The sequence below is a fragment of the Mixophyes fleayi genome, chromosome 4, assembly GCF_038048845.1.
Source record: "Mixophyes fleayi isolate aMixFle1 chromosome 4, aMixFle1.hap1, whole genome shotgun sequence".
NCBI lineage: Eukaryota > Metazoa > Chordata > Amphibia > Anura > Limnodynastidae > Mixophyes > Mixophyes fleayi.
Window position 1 is genome coordinate 254572676 of NC_134405.1, and position 21906 is coordinate 254594581.

The 21906-nt window shown below is 37.7% G+C and overlaps 1 protein-coding gene across 1 annotated transcript in view; it reads left to right on the plus strand.

Annotated features, from left to right (window-relative positions):
- Nucleotides 1-8332: 8332 nt before the first annotated feature.
- DPYSL3 (dihydropyrimidinase like 3) overlaps nucleotides 8333-21906 on the plus strand; it is a 164692-nt gene continuing 151118 nt past the window's right edge. The window contains exon 1 of the mRNA XM_075209652.1: nucleotides 8333-8689. Within this exon, the coding sequence (XP_075065753.1) occupies nucleotides 8360-8689 (330 nt within the window). The 5' untranslated portion in view covers nucleotides 8333-8359. The remainder of the gene's footprint in view (nucleotides 8690-21906) is intronic.

The window sequence follows — 21906 nt, forward strand, 5'->3', positions numbered from 1 at the left end:
GTCACAGCAAAGATGAGATGAGAGTGTAGTGCACGGAGGCAGCGGATAGTAATCAGCTGGCAGTCACGATGTTGAACACAGGCGAGTTGCAAGCAGGAGACTGTAGTGCACAGAGGCAGCGGATAGTAGTCAGCTGGCAGTCACGATGTTGAACACAGGCGAGTTGCAAGCAGGAGACTGTAGTGCACAGAGGCAGCGGATAGTAGTCAGCTGGCAGTCACGATGTTGAACACAGGCGAGTTGCAAGCAGGAGACTGTAGTGCACAGAGGCAGCGGATAGAAATCAGCAAACAGACTTGATGAGAAGCAGGTGAGTGAGGTAAAAGCTGGAGTGCACGGAGGCAGCGGATAGCAATGAGCAAACAGTCACATTGATATAAAATAACGTTGAAGTGGTGTAGAAGACTGTAGTGCACGGAGGCAGCGGATAGGAATCAGCAAACAGTCATGATGATAAAGTTGATGGTAGAAGTGGTATGGAACCACAGTAGTAGAAGTGGTTTGGAAACCACAGGAATCAGCAGCACTGAATACACAAGTAATACAGGAACACCTTCAGAGACTCATGAGGAATGAGACTCCAAGATCAGGCCACGTGGTAGTGACCACAGGTGCTTAATATAGGGAGGTTGCCTGATCTGCCAATTAAGTTAAAGGGGTATACACTGAAGTATAGAAAAGGGCTGCGCATGCGCAGACCCTCAGGATGGTGGACGGCCACGGTTCCTAAATGTCCGGGAAGAGGCACTCACGGTCCGGTGAGTGACACTTCTGGCTTGGGAAACAGATATCTGTATGCAACAGTATTTTTACAGCACTTAAGACTTGATTAACGTGCCTTGAAAATGTTGCCTGTGTTATGCCAAGCACTTCTGACAACACAGACTAGAAGGAGTCTGTGGCCAACTATTTTTTCAGCCCAGACATCACATGGGAATGTGATGTTACAGGCTCCAAAACATCTCTCACCTGTTCATAAAGATTCCGGAGGTCTGTGCGGTTGAGGAGAAACATTTGCCCTACATCCTTATCATAGAGGGAATCCAGGTTCAGACGTCCATGAAAAATAGAGTCTGCAGGGCCTCTGAGGAACCTGGGGCTTGTCCTACTCCCTCTTCACCTCTGCTGAAAAAAATCATACAACATACATTCAATAACGTGAATGTATAAGGTTACGATAAGCCGTCATTTCCAAGCACCCAAACTAACAGGTATATATCTTTTTATAGGCATCATTATCAATCAGAGGCCAACTGGGTGTGATTTCAGGAATCTCACCTGTCACAACCACCTTTTTTTCTGGTGGCTTTTCCAGCTTTTTGTGAATTTGTTACTTGATAAATTTGATTGTTTGTATTCTTAAGAGGTAGAAAATCAGGAAGTCAAAGTCAAACCGCTCTTTAGTAAATCTGGCCCTAGGTATCAATCCAGCTGAGCTAATATGGTTTAGGCATTTCTAGAATTTCTAGAAGACACAGATTGAAGAAGGGGTCCTCCCACACCCCCTGAAATTGCGCTTCACAGAGCCAAATTAGACTTAGTTCAGCTGGTAGTGACTCTGGAGGCCTAGATTATGCTCCAGGTTGCCTGAGACATATCTCATGCAATACTGCCTTGTTCCAATGCTGATCATGGGCAGCAATGTTTAACTGTTGTAATTCCAAACTCACTAGGGGAGTTAAAACTGATACAACATAACATTATTCTAGTGTAAAAAAGAAACCTTTACACATTCATTTCACATGGAAAAGCAAATAGACTTTATTAAATGAAATTAAATAAAACAATAACAGTATAACTTGTGTAACAGTCTAAAAACTATCAGTATGGTCATCATATAGGCACAAGAACCAGTGTTATCTAGCACTGTTAATGAATGTTGGTGGGAGAGATAGTAGGTGTATTTATTTTCTTACTTATACTTATCTGGAGGCAGCGATGGCTACACTGGCAGTACATGTCTTACATTACTAAAACACGCAAAATGCACATTACCAGTTCAGAACAGAGCCAGAAAATGTACATAGCAACAAAATTAAGAGACCACTGAACCCTATTCTATTCAGATCCCAGTAATTCAAGCTCTAGGACAAGTTACTCAAGATCCCAGCTGGTAACCAGTTCATGGATGTATCCAACTTAACTGTCTGAGGTAGAAGGTGCAAACGTATCACATCAAACATCACCCTGAGCTGAGTTTCACAAATAAGAGCACTAAACAGACAAGTATTTTGTCCCCCTGCCATGTGTTCCCTTTCTTTACCTAATCTATAGCAGCACCCGCACACACTGCTCGACATCTCACCAAAAGTAAGGGTGTCCAACTGTCCCATTCAAAGTCAGTGGTGCAAGCATGGTCTTGACAAGAGATAAAGTGAGCTTTGGGTGAGAGGTTTGAAATGTATTCTAAAGTACTCTTTGGATATTTTCTTGCCATGTTTTGCAATAACGGGAAATAAGAGGTTTTCTGTGTATAAAACTATTAATAGAAGGTGCAAAGTGGAAATGAGAGAATTTGGGTGACCAGGTACAACAATAAATATGTGAAGAGGTTTTCCCACAGCTTAAGCACTGCCCCAGACCTTTGTAATTAATCACTAGTGTAGACCAAAACCAAAAGACCAGCACACCACCACGCAGGGGGAAAACCCTGAGTACAGAAACGCCATGTAGCCACAGATGTGACCTGTTATTTTGCCAGCGGGTTGAGTGTCACAAATGTACTCACTGCATCAGTGACGTGTTACTGCATGGAGTTAAACAGGATTTTATCACTCATACACTCATCTATCACACAGGTTACTTATCTAGCCAAATCACACAGCCAAATCACACCCCCAAAGAAGTTCTTTCACATCCATACACAACTTAATCGCTGCCACCACCTATTGTATTAGAGCAATAGAACCCATTAATTATTTTACATGACATACGAAATAAAGGCAACAGTTGGAAAATAAAAGAGAGAATACATTACAGAAATAGCACACTGGTAGTATAATTTAATGCCTGGGTAATAGCAGAATGGCAGAAGTGACGGCTTCCCAGTTCTGACTCCCCAAAAGAGTGACACCCAGAGTTATTTTAAAAAGGTTTTTATGTTTACACTCTTCTGCCTTAGACTTCCTTCTGGGATGCCACTGAGAGGAAGCTTAGCTTTCACATCACTGAGACAAGACTATCACCTTCAAACACCAATATCCCCCCACTTTTTCATAAGCTTTAATTTATGGTCAGTGGGAAATTCTTATCAGGTAGAAATCCGCAGACTTTGCTTAGTCAGTTAGGGGGGTATTCAATTGTTTCTTTTAACGCGCTAAAACAAAAAAAAACGAGCGCTCTAAAAATATTACCGTTAATACGGTAATTACTCGCTAAATTTCATCTCGCAGCTCCCTGAGCAGCGAGCTGAAATTCAGCCCACTGGCAGCGAGTAAGTACCGTATTAACTGTTTACGCGCGCAAAATTACCGTATAATATGAAGTTTTTTTCGAGCGCTCGTTTTTTTTTGTTTTAGCGCGTTAAAAGAAACAATTGAATACCCCCCTTAAGGTCAATTCCATTGTGAAAAAAAAACCATGGGTGCACTTTTTGATGTATTTAAACTAGTTACACCCCCCCACCCCCACAAACACACACACACATTAGGATTACTGACCACGTGTTAGCTATTTACCCTTGAGGAAAAAATATTTACTGACAGTAATATCATTATTGTTAATTTTTGAGTGTGTCCATGACCATGACAACAATATTTCAGCTATCTCTTATGACTCTCTGGCCAAGAGCAGGAGCTCAGCGAGATTAAGATGCTGATACAGACATAGAAGATGACGGTAATGCACAGGGGACAAACTGTACTTCAGAAATAATGGCTTATCTACAATCTCTGCCAACCAATGCTGATTGCAACAATTTGGCTCACACCATCACAGCATCAGTTAAAGCAGATTGCTGCTGCTTTGAAAACTGACATATCTCAACTATATGTGCACTGGCAATATTGAAGAAGAGGTTGCCCAGTCAAATGGCAGTGAGTGACTAACAGACCTTAATTAATGACCAAATACATACTATTTATAAACATCCTTCTGAATTTGACAATGAAGAAGGAGGGGGAATAATCTGCATTAGAACTATATCTAGCTGAAGTCCAGTTCTCTCTGTGTATACATAATTCTTATTGAAAATGCAGGTCTAACTCTAATAGCAGTTTTTAAAGTTTAAATATCAATTGTATATGTGAGCAGTTAATACTAGCAGGCTCCTATTTGTGAAATGGCTGCTTGCAAGTTCAGGCTTTACAGTGGCTTCAACATATTTACCAAACTCAGGTAAAGTTCATATGTTATAAAACATTCTACATACGTTGAAGGAGTTTAACTAGAGTACAGATGTGAGTGGAGAGTTCAGTGTGGTTTCTGAACCACCTTTAGATTCTTCAATCAAATGATCTATTACCCTCATCTCCAGTTATAAAGCTTACTGCAAAAATGACATCTCCTGGATGGTTGGAGAGTTAAAATTGACACCTTTTACTCCCACCCGCACTGCACATGTACACAAATATTATATTTTTTTCTTCAACATCACAAATTACATTTTGTTCAGGAAGCTATTATTGGTTCCATTGGGTGGCCTTAGCAGGTCCAACTGGATATAATGTTGAGACTTCCTTCTTTTAAGAACACTGCTTATACAAAACATGAAAGGTGTTTAACTTTTCCTTATGTATCATCTGAGGTAGCATCTAGTTTGACTTGAAGGCAAAATTAGAGTCTCATTAAAATGGGAACAGAACAAAAAAAGAAGAGTTAGCTTAAGACATAAAACACAAAACATTGGTTTATATGCAGACTACTTTTACTTTTTACTAGTCAACTACTTCTTTACCCAACTTGTTAGAAGACTTTGCCCATATTATCTCCTTGCCACACTTTAATAAAGCGTAATTAAAGCAATCTGAAGAGGTGGAGAGGCAGTGCCAGGTTTTACCTATTGGGTTTCGACAATATAGATAACATTTACATTTTATTATATTTCAGGACAAATACTGACAAACATGATTTTTATGGCCTTGTACACAAAGGATCGAAGCAGGAACAGCAGGATGTTATTTTTTACCCATTCAAACTTCTTTCAATCTAAACGTTGTTGACATGAATTACAAATTGCTTACGTACTGATATATGTGCCCTGTACAGTTGCAACATATATATAGTAATGGGCTGTCCATGGGTTGGAGGAAATAAGAGTAACTCAATGACTAGAGATGCTTGAAAATGTCTAACCAGTTTGAAATTTTATAAAATGGTACAATTGGTTCATGGTACAGTTGTCAATAGAAGTTTGAACTGGTCGTGTGCGAGTCGGCATGATTGTGTGCGAACCAGCTCCATTGTATATAAACCAGCTAAAATATGACTGAATAGGATAAACCATGTGCGAAAATGGCTCGAGCAAGGTTGAGCTTAATTTTTTTATTCAATCTAAAATTTGACAAAATTCCGGTTCCAACATTTCAACCCATTACATATCTGGTTGAACCATATCGGTCTACAGTTCAAGTTGTGGTTAAGCAGAGAACTGTCCAACTGCTAAACTTTCATTGGAATGAACAGTCAATTTGTACATAAAATAATTTGATTTTTAAACATCTTGTCAAAGGAGTTTGCGAATAGGATTGGATGATAGAAAAAAATATACTAATTTAAGATCGAGCATGCAATATTCAAAGCACCATTAAAAATGATAAAGAAATACAATCTACAATCACTGAAACAGATCTAAATACTAAAAACAATTTCAGTTTCTATCACCCTTACTGATAACTAATGATAATTTAACCAGGGTAGATGCCAAGCCCGTATAAACCAATTTAATTTTCCAAAAAGTAATAATAAAATAGTGCTACTATTCCTATTAGGGGGATTCAAAACACCACTCTTAGTAGTTTAAGTAAATTTATTTTATTTATTCTCATAAGAACATATTAATAAAACATTTGTATTGAATAGTAAAAAATATACATTGCATAAGTAGACAACTAAAACTAATTTCTCAGCGCATGAATTTTCTCATAAAAATCTAATTGTTTTTTTCTGAGATCCAACAACCTCAGTAACACAAGCTAGAGCCTTCACTGAAAGGTTAGAATCTTCTTAATTCAGTTATGTTCAATCTGAATTTCTAGTTCCACAGACTTTTGTCTCAAATATCACAACCTTCTATATCCCATAATATTATTAAATGAGTAGAATACAAAAAATAAGGACTCACAGTGCACTCAAGGTTGTTAGGAACATCTGTCTCATATAATCTCCTGCTGTCCTTATGGAGTAATCAAACTAGGACACTTTAAGTTGTACACCTCTGTAAATCTCGTAGTCTCTGTTATTAGGAACACTTGGTTCCCCTTATGTTTCCAGGGATAGTCGTATTGGGTATATAACATTTGCAGAGAAAATAAATCCATAGTAAAGTTGAAAGGCTATAAATGGGAAGACCACTACAATAGAATAAATTAACTCAAATAATAAGACTTTGTTGGCCACCTGTTGTTTTGCAGAATGATTGTTCTATGTTTGTTCCTTTAGGAATGCAAGATCCTGTGTGTTGTCTGAACTTCTGCTAACACTGACGCGTTTCATTCAATAAATACAAACTTTTTCAAAGCTCCATTAAAAATGATGTCATCCGGTTGACTTGGGCAGAATTTAGCAAAACCTCTTTCTAATTGCAATTAATGTTTAGTTATTAATCCACACAAGCACAAGACTCCTATATGATTTTATAATATGGGGTAGATTTTCTTATTTCTACATTTTACCTATCTGTTATTTTGACATTCTTCTAAAGTAAAATTAAATGATAATGTAACCATAAGAACAATTTTTGGATGAACACTTTGGAGCTCATGTAAAGTTGGATGTGCATCTGTTTTCTTTGCGCAACCTATGCATTCCTTATTTTCCATTTGCACCAAATAAACATATGCAAACATCCGTATGTAGACTTTGTGGCATCCTACACTAATCAATGACTGGAATAGGGAACAGAGGAGGAAGAGACAGGTGAGCGTAGGCCGAGTACAGTAAAGGTGTATTCACGTAATTGAGACTGAGGTAGACCTCGAAGCAGATGCATATACACCTGTCAGGATGCATATCTTTTACAGGTGTGGAGAGCTAGGGCAACTATACTTAATTATGATGATGATGATGATCAACAGCTCTAGCTATCGGCTTCTGGCTGTCTGATGACTGATTTACTCTACGGCTGATAGTGCATAATTTTTTAGTGTGGTTACTATGTTATATGAAGTTGCGGCCATCTATTCCCATTACTTCAGTGGCGCACACAGGGGGGGGTTTCTGAGTCTCCAGAAACCCCCCCCCCTGCGCTAACTTAGTGCCCACCATAGCGGCACTGTTCTATACAGCAGCCGCGGCGCTGTCAAAGAAGCGTCCAAAGGACACTTCTATGACAGCACCATGGCTGCTGTATAGGACAGCACTGCCGAAACGGAGCATGCACAGCAGCTTTCTCTTGTGTTTTTTTTTTGGGGGGGGGGGGGGGGGTCCTGCGTGCGCCCCTGTACTTGATGTTTCTATTTGGACTGTGGCAGGAAATAAGATAATATATATATATATATATATATATATATATATATATATATATATAAAATCTATATGTACTGTTAAAAGTGGAAGTCCGATATTCAGCTACCTGCGGACATCATGGTTACACCACTATGGGGAGTGAAGGGAAATTGGCGATGTAACACAGAGGTTCTCCGGGAACAGGCGCAAAGGCGGTCCGCGCACAATTAAATATGCCCCAAAATGGAAGATGAACAGAATATACTGCAGTTATATTACAATGTTTTACAATACAATTTATAACATGCAATTGTAATAAATAACATGCATTTGTATCAGACATGATATACATATGTTCTGTCTCTGTTACTTTTCGAAACTGATTCAAGTCAAGTCACCAATTTTCTGATTGTTCAATACAATTGTATTCGCAACAACAACTGTAAGCAATAACATATCTCCCTCACCATACAGAATGAAGGTAATATTTTACTGCGTGTTATTGTCAGCACTGTGATCACATTACACTTTATACAGAGATACATGTTGACGAACACTGTATCTTGCTGGGGAGAATTATACCGGGTGAGCTCGGAGCAGTCCCTGCGAGCTCTGGGGTGTCTGCTGTGTGTCTGTGTTCGTGTCATTGAGCTCACATCGGGCTCATTACCGCCACCTCTGGACGAGAGCTGCATCTGTCTCTTCTCCTGCTCTCCGGACTTTGTGCTCGGCTCCAGCTCTCCTCTGTGTCTCAGCCATGGCATCAAGCAATAGGGGATGGGACAAGGAAGACGACCTGCCGGTGTACTTAGCCCGGCCGGGGACGGCAGACCAGGTGCCCCGGGTGAAGTACGGGGGGATGTTCTGCAATGTGGAGGGGGCCTTTGAGAGCAAGACTTTAGATTTTGACTCACTAAGTGTGGGGCAGAGAGGTGCTAGAAAGAGCTCCTCTGGCCGCCAAGGGGCAAACCTCCAGACTCCGGCAGAACAGTGCAAGTCAAGTAGCAACAAAGAAGTGGAGAACCACGGAGTGGAAATCAAGAGCTGCTCGGGGAAGGAGCTGTTGCAAAACCTCAACGAGGACAAGGTAAGAAGTGGCCGATGAGTCAGGTTTTGCATTCACAGTCAGTCCATGGGGAAGCGCCCTGATCTAGTCTGTGGAGGTAACCTAGACAGGATTATCCGCTATCTATATAATAGGTCTCTGCCTGGAACAATACACACTTTATTATTTCAATGAGACACCCGATAGAGACATTTCCACCAGGTGCTGTGATAAGTGAGGTGTGTCCATCAAAGTGTTGTAATACTAAGTGATGGAGAGCAAACATACTTCTTTCTAGCTTTCTATACATGTAATTATTCAATCACTTCTATACCGGCCTCATCTCCTCTGACGTTTTGTTGTAGCTCTGTTTGTTAAGGTTGCAGTTATTGTGTCTGGGAACTGAAAGTCTGCAAACTTCACACTGTATCACTTATGGATGCCTCCCACTTTACTGGATGTGAGCAAGCTGTAATGCCATCTCGGAACTGATGTATCATTTATTGTCATGTACTGTGCAGTGTGATGTACATTATGGTGATAAGGGATTCCATAGTCTCTGGTGTATATATCTGCCTTATAAAAATGTTGATTTACACATGCTGAAGATCTAGATCAGAAAGATAGAAAGATTTATTGTATTATGTAAGTGCTTTAAACAAATCCTTTAATAAGTGTACACCAAATATATTACATTGCCATGCTTCATCTATACTTGCTAAATTCCCACAAGTGTTAGTAACTATCAGTAACTGCACACATGGATAATTTACAAAGACATGGAAACAGATACTCATGCTGTATTTCACTAACAATCACATATTAAAGGAGTTAAGAATATACCTATTTTACAATGAAGGAAAAGAAAAAAAATAAACATTGAAACTTTAGAAAGTAAAATAGGAAGGTCTGTCCTGACCTTGTCTATTCACATAAATCATTCATTCAATCTGTCTTCTATATAACAGGATCCTAATGACCAATCAATAGGTGTGGTCTTTGGGTGAACAAGTGCTGTGCACAACTGACAGTTCTTTAAAGAGAGACTATTCACTCCATTCATTAATAATAAGCCTAAGTAGGTTCTTATCTATGAATGTGCTCTAACAGTTGTTCATTGAGTTGGTCACATATAGGTTATAAATACTTATTCTCAGCTCATTCTGTGTACAGGAAAAGTTAGAGATTCTCAGTTAAGTTTTTTTTTTTTGCATGACCACAAATCTAAATTAGGAGTCTTAAATAGGTTTAAACATAATTACTATAGCTTTATTTTGTTGCACGAGCTCAAATCTATATTAGGAGTCTTAAATAGGTTTAAACTTAATTACTATAGCTTATTTAAACAGAAATGAGAAAACGCAAATGCTCTGAAACCTACACTCACATGGTTTTTAAAAATAGGCATGTTTTATTTCCGGGGTACACTTGTATCTGATTTAAAAATTAAAGTGCAAATGATTTATTCTTCTAATAACAGAATATTTTGCAATAGTGAGTGTTTTGGAATTTTCATTCACTGAGACACCCACGACTATCATCTTTAGACGTCAATGCGACGCGTGGCTTTGTCACACAATGTTCAGTGTTACACAAGGTAAGTAGTGCTAAAGACTTAACAGTATTATTTAGGTTTAAACATATTATAGCAGAACAGCAAGTCTCGTGTTTAGTGGACAGTTATAAAAGCTGTTATAGTTTTTATAATTGTGGAACATTTTTATACTTAATATTTTTAAGTTAATTGCTCCTATATACTGTAATTGCATTTCTTCAAATATGCTTATCAACAATATTTTAAATACATGTCCCCTGATGACTTCCCTGTGTACTTTCAGTGTGTAACCTTACATACACACAACAACAGGTGGTATTTTAGTTGCAATGCAAGGGATGGTAATATAAAAATGCACATGTGTTAAAATAAATAATATACTTGAGCAGAGAGGCTGGGGTCTAATGGCTTATTAAAGGTCCACTGTCAAGACAATGGGTTCCTATTGTTTAGCCAGCTTTCTCTGTATTTTACAGCACATTTGCAACAGTGATCAAGCTAAATTACAGCAACAAAGTCTGGATTTGCCGTCACAGCTAAAGATTCTACAAACCTTGGAGCTTGTCCTCAAATCACTGATGTTATGAAGTGTATACATAGCCCATGCAGTTAGATGAAAGGATAAATACTGATATGTGGAAGCACAACGTGGGCTTGCACAAGGGATGAGGAGTTTGTAAGTCATGGATTGGATGCTCCATACAGCTACCGTGTGTTATTTATGCCAACTGCACAGAATTTTCCCTCAAGGCTCTAAATCAGGCCTGGCAATCCTGTGGCTTGCCAGGTGTTGTGGAACTACAATCCCCAGCATGCTTTGCTAGTGGATGGCCAGCCAATAACTGCCAAGGTATGCTGGGACTTGCAGTTTCACAACAGCTGAAGAAGCACAGGTTGACCAGGCCTGCTCTAAATGGTTCCCCACAGAGTTGGACTAGCAATATTGTGGGCATAGTTCATGGCATTAGAAGTAGACATGACCATAGATCCCTTTCAAATCACATGTGACAACTGTTCAACAATAAGTCTAGACTTTCCCACTATCTGTTACTGAAGCTTATACCCAGTGCTGTTTGTTTTGTGTTTTAAACCATAAGTGAAAATTCATATCAAAAGTAGTGGACATGCGTTAATTAACTAACAGTATTATTTGCTTTCGGGAGGTTTCTTTATTGACCTCAATGTATTTGGCTTGTATTTAGGTGCATCGGATGAAATGCTAGCACAGTACACCCGAGTCCAAGTAAAAATAATGTCTATGTTGCCATTAGAAACAATGGGTTCCATTGTCATTGTTTACATATGTTGTACTAGCGTTAAAACACTAGTTAACGTATGTATTTTAGTGTCAGCGGGTTTAAGACTTCCAACAAAAGTTTGCAATGTATGTATATAATATAGAAAGAAAGTAATATGATTTGCAATCAATAGAAATGGCTGCAAATACAATTCTTATCAAAGGTTTAGATTGGATTTCAATGGAGTGTGAGCACCTATGTTATTTTTTCTTTTCAGCAATTTATGTGTGTAAGCAACTTTGCAGTGGGTTGGGCTAGAACCACCTTGCAGCCAATCAAAATAGTAACACATTCGAAGTGCTACAGCTGACCTGCTTGAAATAAGAACATTCATGACAAAGAGATTAGCAGAGCCATTTAAAATATAAAACAAAGCAAAATACACCTCTATATGAAATAAATGTCATATATCCAACTTTTTAAAGTGTTCAATAAGGATAACCCTTTTTAATAACAAATTTTTATTTAAAAAAAATGGCAATTTTAAATCCTACATTTCTAATTTAACTGCATGCATTTCAACACATAAAAATATAATATCTGAAATAGCTATATGAAAAGCAGAGGTTACTGGCAGTAAAATAAATATCCAGAGGAGCCTGATAGTCAGTAATGCTATTAGTTCAAATGTGGATGCATAACAATGATTTCAGTCGCCTCATATATAATGACCAAACTGCTTGCACATATTCCTAGTGCAAATGAGATACAGCTTCAAATTGTTTTTTGGCATTAAAGCATACGTCTCAAGCAGTGACTACCAAGGGTCTTGGGTGATCATGATTGATACACATGGTTATACTTTATCTGAACTTGTATACTGCATTCAATCTAACATATTTTGTGATCATTGCGGTCCCTTCATCCGAATTGGTATCAGAGAATAGCAATCCGAAGTGAGTATTGTTATTTTGCTTGTTGCAGTATGAGTTTTTATTTGATTGCTTGTTAATTAGATACAAGTTTTTATTTTTAGTTACAGTGTGCTCTTAACATTACAGAGTTTCATAATGCAGTAGGTAATAGTATTAGATTATGTATTGCAGTAGTGTTTTGGACATTAATTTGTATTGAGTGTTTTGAATGTCCTGGTCAACATTATGATAAATGATCCCAAATGAACCAGTGTAATTCTTTAGTTCTTTGAATGCAGATGTAGTCTATTAGGCCAGTCTTATTTAAGCTGGGTACACACTACATGAAATACTAATAATAAGCGATTTATTAACGACAGCCCAAAAAAAAAAGTCACGATCAGCATGCCAGATTCATGTGTACACACTACACACGATTTACCTTCAGATTTACAGCCTGTCACCGTCAGCCTGGAAGATGTTATGGCGAGGAACTGAAGCATACAAATGTCCTGCAGTGTCAGCTCTGCTCTTAAAGACCATTCTTCATTTATTTAGCTAACCTAGTGAAGCGTACATCAATGACTTGTGCTGCAGCAGAATGAATGAATGAAACGGCTGGCATTTCTCACTATCTGTAATGCTGACCATGTGCTTGCTCGCTGTCTCTGTTTTCCTTCACTCAGGATGCAGATAGTGCAGATTTACACTGAACTGTCAGCAGCTGCTGACAGTTCACTAGCTGTTAAACGACAAAAATCAAACCAGTACGACCAACCAGATGAAGCGATGATCGGCACTTTGGGACAACTTTGGACCATCGGGTAAGTATACACACTCACAGATATCTGGCCAATCAGTCGTATATCGTCTGATTGGCCCGATAATCAGTGTAGTGTGTACCCAGCTTTACTCTTTTGACCAATTTGATCTATGCTATTGTATTTTCCATTCTGAGTTCTGTGTAGTCTTGAAACAATGCACACTCTCTATTACAGTAGCTGTCCTTGGTGAGAGCTCTATGAGGAAAATTCAAGTGGCCGGTGGCCAATGCTAGCATAACGCTAACAGTTGTGTCAAGTACTTCCTTATAAGGGGATTTTATTTTTCTCCAAATCTGACAATTGGATAACTCCACTAAATGTCTCATTTGTGACCTCTGCACTGTGGTAATCAACCTCTGAAATAAGGTTCTTTTTACATAACTATAAATATTGCATTATTTTGCACTAAGAATCTTACAATTTATGCAATTTCTGTAAACATTCTGTAATTCCAACAAGTGTTTTCTCACTGAACAGCTATTAGCTCTTTTCATGTTTTCCCTTGGCCAAGGACAACCATAGATAGTGAGCCACGCTGTTTGAATGGAGTTCAGCCCCCTCCACAGGATCATATGCTGATTGACAGTCCCAGTATTATTATCAGTAATATTGCTAGGACTGTCAATCTGCTAGTCATGCCTCTGAGACGTGTTTAACACAGGTCAGTCTGCCTTGATCACTGTAAATTATATTCTTTTGTAACAATGATCAATATGAAGAAAAGAGACATCACCTGGAACAATTACATCCAGGTATTTGGTTTTTAGTTTACTAAAATATAAAAAATGAAGCTGATATACACTGTGGTGCCATATGCTGATTTTCCACTGCAGATATTTTTAAAGTAGGATGTAGGGTGTGTTCCTTGCTCAATAGCAGCCAACACATCCCACAAATCTTAGCAAATTTCTAAAAGGGTGCTGCTATTGGACAAATAAAAATCATAACATGTTAGCTTGCTGTGAAATCACTGGCCATGCCCTGTCTGTAAATCCCTCAGTCTGTACAAAGCAATTATGTTACCTAGGAGACTGCACACTGTCAGCCAAGTTACATAAGGTTACTGCACTCTGCCCTAACTGCCACCACTTCAAGCAGTTGATGTTCAAAGTCGCAGCACTTTATTTTTACTGGGATCTTGAACGTCATCAACCTAAAGAGCTGTTGGTGACGAGAGCAAAGCCAACATCGGATATAGTTTGCCGTGTACTCATTTAACGGGCTCTCCATTGTAGAGATCTGACATAATTGTGGACCTAAACAGCATAGTGATTCTAAGGGGCCGATTCAATTCGGGCACGTCAGTCTAGGATTGACGCAGCACTAGTACTATTACCATTAATACGGTAATTTTAACCCAGATTATTGCTCGCGGCACGCGAGCTGTGAGCAAAAATCAGCGTTAAAATTACCGTACTAATGGTAATACTGCACACTTTTACTGTAGTAATGGTATTACCAAATTGAATTGGCCCCTAAGGGTTGAATCTCCATAATTCTGGTTATGAGGAAAATAGATGGTGGTGGGGAAGGGATAGTTTAAAAAATTTAAATATGTGTAATTATCCTTTAAGCATAAACAGTCATGTTATATTGCTTTGGCTGTGACATATATTGATAAGTACTATTATGTTTTATTTGTTGTTGAAATGGGATAAAGGAGATATGCAGCGGGTGATCTGGCCTTGCAACGTCTTTTGTGGCACCATATCACAAGTACATATCACTTGTATAACATTTCTTCATTCTAGACAGTGCGCAGTATTAATGACCCATACGAATCACTGTGGTTCTAGAATAGCTGTTAAAATATTGTAGCATTTGTATCGCACATTCTTGCTGATTTCCTGTTTCACTAACATAAACAACACTGTGCCAGACAGACACATTGTACCCAGACACCTTTTTGTAGGTTAGATCAAACATACAACAGCTATGTTTATAGCATTTACATTGCCAGCGTTCTGTTATCTGCTTGATTGATGATTAAATTCTAGTTATCTTTGGCATCCAAATAGTGTATAAAAAAAATAAATACATCAAAGTGCATGTAGCTGCTAGAATTGAAAAAATTGTATGCTGTTTTTCAGTATATTTGAAATTACATTTTGTGTTTGCCAAAGTTATAAACCGTTACTTTATTGAGCAATATAGTGAATTATATCAAAATATAATGAAATAGGTTATTGCATTGATGAAAAAAACCCAGACATAGATATACTTTGCCCGAAAGAGATTCCAGTCAAATTAGTTTGGGTAGTGTGGAAAAAAAATAAAGCTTAAATAGCAGAGGCTGGTAGTACACAAAGAGAAAATTACAGCAGGAAAGTCTTACAACCCAACTCTAATTTTCTGGCAATCATCTGAATGAAATTGCTACAGCAAGCCAAGGGTTTAACTCATGCTGATATATTTACTTTTGGACATCGAGTAATAGTCTAGCACCCATGCCAAAACTTGTGAGGTGACTGAACTTTGTGTTTGAGGAGCTAATAGATGTCTGTAGCTCAGGATGATAACATGGCGAGTGAGAATGCTGCATTTTGCATTATATATGTATATTCAGTATATATCGTTATATTTAAGCACACAATTCTTAAAAGGTTGTCCACGTTTACACAATTCTGCCTCTTTATGTCCTGTTATCATCTAGCATATAGCAAGAGGGTACTGGGGTAGCCGCATCATTAACTACTGCCAGGACCCAGAACGCACTGTACCATGGACTATTTGTTGAGTCTGATACAACAGATCATATTAGAACACCTGCGCTGGCTGTCATTTCATTAATAAAATGGGTGGCTCACAGCATCAGGCGATGGTCTGGGTCCCCTTTCAATATTTTGTGGGCATTTGGAAAGTCAACCTTTCTCTTAATTGATTTTTTTTAAAAAAAAACAAAACAGTAGGTTTTTTCCTTATAGCATTTTCCTCTTTGCCAACTTCTGTAGTTTTATTTAAGGAAAACTTTGACAGGTATTTGAAGATATATCAGAGGCTATGACTCATTTTACAATTTTTTTGTGCAGTCTCATTTATTGTCACTGGTATCAAGCACATTTCCAAAGTCAAACTTGTATATATGAAAGAAAATAATGGGTCTTTTTATGGCCAAAACTTTGCTCTAGCCATTGGTATGTTTTGCATTGAAACATAAGGTGCAATATGTTGTCCAATCATTTAATGAAAAAATGTTTTGCGTTAGCTTGCTGTAAGAAAATGGAAAGCAAAATGTGATTTTAGACTTTTACGCTCTTGGCAGTATATTTGTATGTATGGAATATTCTATTTTCAAAGATTTATTTGTTATCGATTATGTGATTCCATGTATATCAAATGTCAGCGTCTAGAGAGCTTAAACATGAAAAAGATATTAATAGACAAAATATGACCAATACGCACCAACTCTATAATAACTAATAAACTGACGCGCTGCTATAAGTGAAGGTTCCCAGCCTCCTAAATTCACACAAAAAAACCCCAACAATACTACAGCACACAACCAATTTGTCAATAATATGATTGGAGATAATTGCTCACATATATAAAACTAAACTATGGTATATACAACATGGAACAGTATAATTGTAGCATGTATACAATGTTGAACCACAATATATATATAGAGTATATATGCACACACATGAGGATACAATATATATATATAGAGTATATATGCACACACTCGAGAATACAATAAATATATATATATATATATATATATAGAGTATATATGCACACACTCGAGGATACAATCTATATAGAGTATATATGCACACACTCGAGGATACAATCTATATAGAGTATATATGCACACACTCGAGGATACAATATATATATAGAGTATATATGCACACCTGATACTTTTTATTACATAATCTGTTGTTTTATTTGACATTTGCACTATCACTGATTAATTAAATGTGATAGTTGTTATAAACTTTTGATCTCAATAAAGTTATTGCGTACTCACTGTCCCACCTACCTACTATGTGGAGAAGCCAGCAATACAAACAGTTAGCCTCATAGATTTCTCCACTTTGGATGCTTCGGTTTGAACACTTATTATCATCATCATCATTTTATGTATGTAGCGCCACTGATTCCACAGCGCTGTACACAGAACTCATTCACATCAGTCCCTGCCCCATTGGAGCTTACAGTCTAAATTCCCTAACATACACACAGACAGAGAGAGAGAGACTAGGGTAAATTTTTGATAGCAGCCAATTAACCTACCAGTATGTTTTTGGAATGTGGGAAGAAACCGGAGCACCTGGAGGAAACCCACAGAAACACAGGGAGAACATACAAACTCCACATAGATAAGGCCATGGTCGGGAATTGAACTCATGACCCCAGTGCTGTGAGGCAGAAGTGCTAACCACTAAGCCACCGTGCTGCCCATACTTATACCTACAACGGACCCCTATCTATTACATCAAGAGGAATTTGAACTATCCTACTTACATGTAAGTAACAGATTTTCCTCTTTTTTGGGATATTTACATTTCATGTTGATTGCGTCTTCCTTTTCATTCACATATCTCCAACGGACTTTTTGCTTCCTGTGGGGTCTGCTGCACGTGGAGATGGACTAGTCTCACCACACTTGACTACAGGAATTTTCCAGGATTGGATACTAGAGACATATACTGAGATCCTCGAGTGTGTGCATATACACTCTATATATATATTGTGGTTCAACATTGTATACATGCTACAATTATACTGTTCCATGTTGCATATTGCACAGTTTAGTTTTATATATGTGAGCAGTCGTCATGAAAAAGATATTGAAGTAGGTAAAAATAAGGCAGGCTTCCACGTCTGGGTTACATCAGCCTAGGAGGACAGATAAGAATTAATTGCTGTAAAAGTTGTACACAAGTTCACACTATTCATATGCAAATTCTGCTTGCTGACATGTAAATGTCTATTTGCATATCCATTGGTTATTTGACAGCTTTGGCCGGGAAAGAGTCCCCTTGGGGTAGAAAACAGAGGAAAATAAATGTCCGGTCACTGGACAGTTTCAAGCAGTCTTAAATTATTTCAAATCTCTGTGCATTCAGTGGCACTTAATCTGAGTCATGAGCTTTTGCTTTAGTCAAAAAAGAATAGGGAAAGAGCAGCTTTGTATGTGCAACTTCTCATGACCTGCAGACATTTATTTCTTTTCTTCATCTTTGATTTCTTATATGATACATTATGCAAGTAAACCGTGGCATTTTCAGCATATAGCTGCAATTGGAAAGTACCCGTCAGTAGTGAACAGATTGTGCTTTGTTCTAATTCCAGATGCCCATTTCTAAGATATGCTGTATGTTGTATGTTTTATTGTTGCGTTTTTGTTTATCAAGTCATGCCGTTAATGTTAGAACACATATAGTGGTTTTCTTACAGTTGTGTTAGATGTGCCTAATACCCAACTGTCTGAGACAATATCTTGGGGGTAGAGTTACTAAAACTTCTAAAAAGGAAAAGTGGTGGTGTTGTCTATAGCAACCAATCAGATGACAACTAGCATTTTCTAGAATGTGGTAGAGGAATAGCTAGAATCGGATTGGTTGCTATGGGCTAATGGTTGGGAAAGACCCCTAGGTTTTTACAGCCACCTTTGACCTCTCCGTATCAGAAAAAAAAAATGTTTCACAAATGTCTTCTAATTACTCATTATGATAGCACCTTTCTTCATTTCACTTCCATACTATTCAGTTGTCCTGATTTTCTAAGGTTAAGATGCAGGTGGCCTACATTATCATCATCATCATCACCATTTATTTATATAGCGCCACTAATTCTGCAGCGCTGTACAGAGAAATCATTCACATCAGTCTCTGCCCCATTGGAGCTTACAGTCTAAATTCCCTAACACAGACAGAGGGAGAGACACTAGGGTCAATTTTGATAGCAGCCAATTCACACAAATTAGGAAGGAGAACAGTATTGTTTATTTTCAATTATAGCTTTAATTTCTCATTGTTTATTTTGTAAGGTTTATTTGTTTAGACATTTACTATACCATATAATTGGTTGATATTGCATATTATGGATATCTCCATCATCATCATCATCAGCCATTTATATAGCGCCACCAATTCCGCTGCAAACTTTGTGAAAACCAATATTTGTGTCATTCTCAAAACTTTTGGGCATGACTGTATGCTCTTAATTGTAGATCTTTGGGGCCCCGTCTTAAGTTCTCTATGCCCCCCAATGCTTTAATCCGGCTCTTAAGATGATGCAGCCCTCTACAGAGAATATTTATTCATTTACATGAATGCTTGCACCAGTTGAGCTCACAATCTATTCAGTACCACTCAGACACACACACACGTGTTAATTTTGTCAACAATTTACCATGTATATCATAGCAGTGTGGGAGGAAACCGGAACACCCGGCGGAAACCCATGCAAACACGGGGAGGACATACAAACTCAAAACTCAAGTCATATGTAGACTTTTATGCAGACCTCACACCCTGTTAAGCAAACCAGACTGTATTGTATATATATATTGTTTATTTTTTTTTTATATGATAACATTCCTTTAATGGACAGACAAAATATTTATCTAATTATAAGAATCTTAGTGTTCTTATTCTATTCAAATGTAACTTCTACAGGAAAATATTAATCTTACTGTTCTCTAAAATGTCTATAAAGCAGATATTTAATAAGTATGCAAGAGGAGTTAAGAACATGGTGAAATCATTACATATTCTAAGCACTATAATTCAATTCCATTACTACATGAATGGGAGGGCTGCAGGAAATAGCTTGAATTCCTGTACACTATTGTCTACTGCATGTATTTGTGATAGAAAAACAGACTGTGACCATTAACATATTTTATAAGGTTTTACTCATCTTTTGGTGTAATAATTACCTGGTCTTCTAAAGAAATGTATTAAAACCTTTTCCATTTTAACTAATGTTTGGGAGACACAAGACCATATGCAGAAGTTTGGTGTTTACCATCTGAAGAGTTTTTTCCTCAAACAAAACTATTTTATTTCAAATTCTTTTCTAATTATTAGACATGATGGGCCTGATTCATTAAGGAAAGTAAAGCAAAAGTAAGTTAGGCACAACCATGTTGCATTGGAGGAGGAGGTAGATGGCAGATTTATATTTGTCCTAGATCAACTTTAAATTTCAGTATACAAAAAAACTATCAAGTATTTGTGTGCTACATGAAAAAAACAAACAATGTTTTCCTTATATGCAAAATAATAAAATAATTTGCACCCCTTGCATTGCAGCATGGTTTTGTCCAATAACTTTCCTTAATGAATCAGGCCTGATGTCCATGCAGTTGCCAGTGATCTATTTCAGATGAAAAAAAATCAGGTATAAAAAGAGGTCCAATGACATTACCACTGAGGGCCAGATTTACTAAGCTGCAGGTTTCAAAAAGTGGGGATGTTGCCTATAGCAACCAATCAGATTCTAGCTGTCATTTTGTAGAAAGTACTAAATAAATGAAAGCTAGAATCTGATTGGTTGCTATAGACAACATCCCCACTTTTTCAAACCCGCAACTTAGTAAATCTAGCCCTGAGTGTTAGCAGGAACATGGGATTGGGCTGTAGCACTTCAGCACTGAAATAATCTGTGACTGAAGATGATGATTAATAAATGATGCATATAAAGTGAATGATCTGGTCTGCTGGCATTTGATAATTCAGATGATGAATCACACCCTTCAGCACCGTGGTGTGGGAATATATAATACCTAAGCTGACTTCACTCTAATTGGTAGGATTGATGTACAAACATGGCCGGATTAAGGGGGGGGCACAGGGGGCATGTGCCCCGGGCCCCCCTCTCTCTGAGGGCCCCCCGCCGCTGGCCGCACGCTGATCGGAACACCTGTCAGTTGGTGATCCGATTCTAGTGTTTCTGCGGCTGTGGGGCCCCCCTGACGCAGGCGCTCCGCCCCCCCACAACATTTGACAGCTGGCCTGATGTACAGCAGCCGCGGTGCTGCTGTACATCAGGCCATTCCAAGATGGCCGAAAATAAACTGCTGCACATGCGCAGCTCCTCCCATACCAAGAGACTGTGGTTGCAGTGCTGAACGTGGCTTACAAGGTAAGTCACACTGTCACTTGGAGTATATATATAAATATATATATATATATATATATATATATATATATGTGTGTGTGCATGTATATGTATATGTATGTATGTATATATGTGTATGTATATGTATGTATATGTATGTGTATGAATGTATATATGTGTGTGTATATGTATGTATGTGTATATGTGTATATATATATATATATATATATATATATATATATATATATATATATATATATATATATATATATAAGCTTGAGTAATTACTTTAATAATTATTAATAAAATAGAGGTTTCTATAACTTATAAGTTATAGGATCCTCTATTTTATTAATTAATATATATATATATATATATATATATATATATATATGTATATGTGTGTAGTCTAATTAAACCTTTAATATTTAATAGACGAGGCAGACTTCAATAATTACTTTAATAATTACTAATAAAATAGAGGATCACGTAACATAGTTGTTGTGTGTGTGTATATGTATATATATATATATTCCCACCAAATTTCTAAGCTACACAGGCGCTTATAAGTGTGCAACCACAAAGTGATAGTGACAAAAAAATAATTTGTATACTCAGTACATGAGATGGCAGCTCCCAATACATTCGACAC